Source organism: Tupaia chinensis, unplaced genomic scaffold (genome assembly GCF_000334495.1).
Source record: "Tupaia chinensis unplaced genomic scaffold, TupChi_1.0 Scaffold000020_1, whole genome shotgun sequence".
NCBI classification, from domain to species: Eukaryota; Metazoa; Chordata; class Mammalia; order Scandentia; family Tupaiidae; genus Tupaia; species Tupaia belangeri.
The window spans coordinates 856,874-860,294 of NW_006159450.1; the positions used below are offsets into that span (position 1 = coordinate 856,874).

General features: G+C 65.9%; 1 protein-coding gene across 1 annotated transcript in view; it reads right to left on the bottom strand.

Moving 5' to 3' along the window:
• SLC6A3 (solute carrier family 6 member 3) overlaps nucleotides 1–3,421 on the bottom strand; it is a 61,219-nt gene that overhangs the window by 31,605 nt on the left and 26,193 nt on the right. The window contains exons 5-6 of the mRNA XM_006140123.2: nucleotides 1,950–2,088; nucleotides 1,489–1,623 (exon numbers count right to left, since the gene is read on the bottom strand). Coding sequence (XP_006140185.1) covers nucleotides 1,489–1,623; nucleotides 1,950–2,088 — 274 coding nt within the window. The remainder of the gene's footprint in view (nucleotides 1–1,488; nucleotides 1,624–1,949; nucleotides 2,089–3,421) is intronic.

The window sequence follows — 3,421 nt, forward strand, 5'->3', positions numbered from 1 at the left end:
GCGGGGCCCTGGGAGTGGGGACCTGGGAGTGGGGACCTGGGAGTGGTGACCTGGGAGTGGGGACCTGGGAGTGGGGACCTGGGAGAGGGGACCTGGGAGTGGGGACCTGGGAGTGGAGACCTGGGAGAGGGGACCTGGGAGTGGGGACCTGGCTCGACCACGTGGGCCTGGGGAGAGCGGACAGGCCTGCCGCTGGGGTGGGCGTGTAGATGCAGGTCTCAGGTGGGCAGGGGCAGGGGCCGCACTCTGGGGGCTGCTCTGTCCTGGGGGCTGGCCTCGAGTGGCCGGGACCCTGAGGCGGTGCCACAGCTCAAGCTGAGACTAGGTGGCCTCGGGGTCCTGGGCTGTTCATGTGCACCTGATGGGTGGGTGTGAGCTGCGGGCAGAAGGGCCTCTGTCAGGGCCGGCCCTGTGTCGGGGACAGTGTGTCCCAGGACAGCTGGCCAAGCTAGGCGGTTAGGGCTACGAGGAGGCAGGCTCTCTGCACAGAGGAAGGGGCTGAGCCGGAGCGGCTGTGGCAAGGGCGAAGGGCCTGTCCTACGTCCCAGCCGGCCGTGCTGGCTCTGAGCCAGCTCACAGGCTGGGCGGCTGAGGGAAGGAGTGGGTGCCCTGGCTTTGCTTCCTCTAGGAGGCGGGGCGGGTGGCTGTCCCCGGGCTGCGGCGCCAGCATCTAAAGGGCCCTCAGGCTATTTCCTACCTTTCCTTGATGGCAGCGCGTGCACTGAGACAGCGGAGAAAGTGAGAGGGACAAGAGGCCTTGGGGCATCTCACCAGCCCCGACTGCCCTTCTCGGCCTCCAGCTCGCAGGCCTGGCCACCCATGCGAGTGCCCGCTGTGCCCCCAGGCCGACTGGGTCTGCACCCCAGCTGGCACAGGGCTGCTGCCCGCACTCTTACGGGCCCTGCCCTCCTGCCCTGCGGCTCTGGCTCCACACTCAGCCTGGCCTCCCCCGGAACCCCCCCACTCCTTCACCCTTGGCCTCTGGGAGCCTGCCCGCTGCCCACCCTGCACTCCCGTCTACATGAGCATCCCCGCCGCCTGTCTGCCGCCCTCGCTGCACCTGGGCAGGTGGCCAGCCCCTTCACCCCAGGTCCCACGGCCCTTCTAGCTCACTCCTTTCTGTGCCGTGGGTACTAGGAGTTGGGAGTCCTGAGGAGGCCGCCCTGGCTCACGCAGCTCAGATGGCTGAGTTCACGAGCCACACCCGCGCTGGGCAGGGCAGACCCCTCTGCTTCTCCGGGAAGCCAAGCAGTCAGGGCCAGAGGCTGCGGTGGGACATAGGTTGTTCTGCTCACGCAGAGAGCGAGCGGGGTGTGCCCTGACCCAGGCTGCGGCCAAGGCTCCCTGGTGCACTTGCCAGGGTGGTCGGGGGTGCAGGTGGGCACCCCCTGCATCTACATCCCAGGGATCACCTTCCCTGGACACAGGAGCCCCACTGTGGAGTCCACTGCACAGCCCGGCCCTCGGCTGTGAGCAGGGCGTACTCACAGACGCCTCGCAGAGCCGGTAGAAGTCGACGCTCAGGTACGCTCTGATGCCATCGACGGCTCCAGGGAGGGTGACGCCGCGCAGGAGCAGGGCGGTGAGGACCACGTACGGCATGGTGGCGGTGACCCACACCACCTGGAGGAGGGGAGGGCGTCAAGGGCTGCAGGCCACTACAGCGAGGACACAGTGAGAGCTGGGCTGGAAAAGGGCCCGGCGTGAGCATGGGCACACTGCAGGCTTGTCCCAGAGATAAGCGTCCGACACGAAGCCCCGCCTCCCAGACGCTCACACGACGCCAGCGTGGTATACACGAGATCCGTGGAACTAGCTGTGCTTACCTGCACACGCCAAGCACACGCTGTGGGTGCTTCCCCTCTGAGGCCCTTCTCCAGCCATGGTCAGGTGTCCACCCCAACTGACCGTGGCCAGAAGTCCACAGAGGGGCTGGGCCCGAGCCTCACCTTCCCCGAGGTCTTCACCCCCTTCCACAGGCTGAAGTAGAGCAGCACGATGACCAGCACCAGGCAGGCCGTGAGCTGCCAGCGGGGGGGGCCCAGGTCGTCGATGCCACGGCTCTGGTGGAGGTGCAGCACGCCACGCCTGCGGACGGAAGGCCGGCAGTGGGGGCGTGGCCCGCCCAGAACGGGCGGACGGCTGTGCTGGTCGAGCCCGTGCCCTCTCTGGAGCACAGTGGAAGGCGGCTGGTCTGACCAGAAAGGTCAGGGCCACGGGAGCCCCTCAGAGGTGGAAAGCTGCCCTTGGGAGGGACGGGAAGTTGGCTGCAGAAAGTGGGGGCCGCAAGAAGCCACCAGCTCTAGGAACTGAGGAGGGAGAGGCGCCCTGGGTCTGTGAGGACCCCAGGAGAATGCAGGGGCAGTCGGGGCCCCTCTGCAGACGTGAGGCCAGGGCTCTGCAGAGGCAGTGAATTTCAGCAGGGTGGTGGCCTTGGGCACCTGCAGTTGCTCTGAGGCGTCATCATGAGGAACAGAGGCCAGGTGACCCTGCCTAGTTTTGACCAAGAGCCCGTGTGGCTCCACCATTTTTTGAGGGGTTCATTCTGAAGGGCAGTGGGATAGGTGAGGGCCCCATCAATTCTGCTGTGCACCCGGGAGCCTGCAGGCTGGGCCATGAGCCCACGCTGACTCACACTGGCACTGCCACTTGCTGACTGTGGGCCATCTGCAGTCTCAGGAGACAGCGCCCGGGACCAGCAGTTAGCGTAATGGCTATGTCACTGGACTCCCATGTAGTCGACCACGGTTCAAGTCCCAGACCCGGTGGCTTAAAACTCAGGTTGGGCGCATGTGTGTGCGTGCCCAAGATCCCGATAGAATGGAAGGGATCGCGGTGTGGCCATCTTCCCTGGAGGGTGATTTCTCGCTTTCTGTCTCTGGCAAGCGCACGCATCCTATAGCAAAAACCTCTCCGAAACAAACAAAAAAAGGAGACAGTGCCCGACACCATGACTGACCCAGCTTCCAGAGCTGTGTACCTGCTCCAGGAGGGGCAGTGGACAGGAGGCACTCGGATCCGACCTGAACCAGGCTCAGCCCAGCATGCAGTGGTGGGGAAGGTGCTGGCCCAGGCCGAAGGGCAGGCTCCACACCTCTGCAGCTGCAGCCAGCTGCTGGCTCAGGAGCCGTCCTCCTGGGGCCCAGGGCTGAGCTCCGCGGACATGCAGGGAGGGTCCCCGCGCTGGAGGACGTCGCTCCTGGATCTGCTCAGTCAAGCGGGGCTTGGCTGCTGTCCCTGGCTGTTTCGGCTAGGGAATATGAACAATTCGGCACCGGGTGATGGCGACAGTCACATGGCGGCGTTCATGTACCTAACGCCCCGAAGCTGTGGCCTGCACCGCGGGAAACAGGTGCTGCGCCAGGTGCTGCGCGGTGCAGCCTACCCAGGGGAGTCCGGCACCCAGAGTGGGCAGACGGCT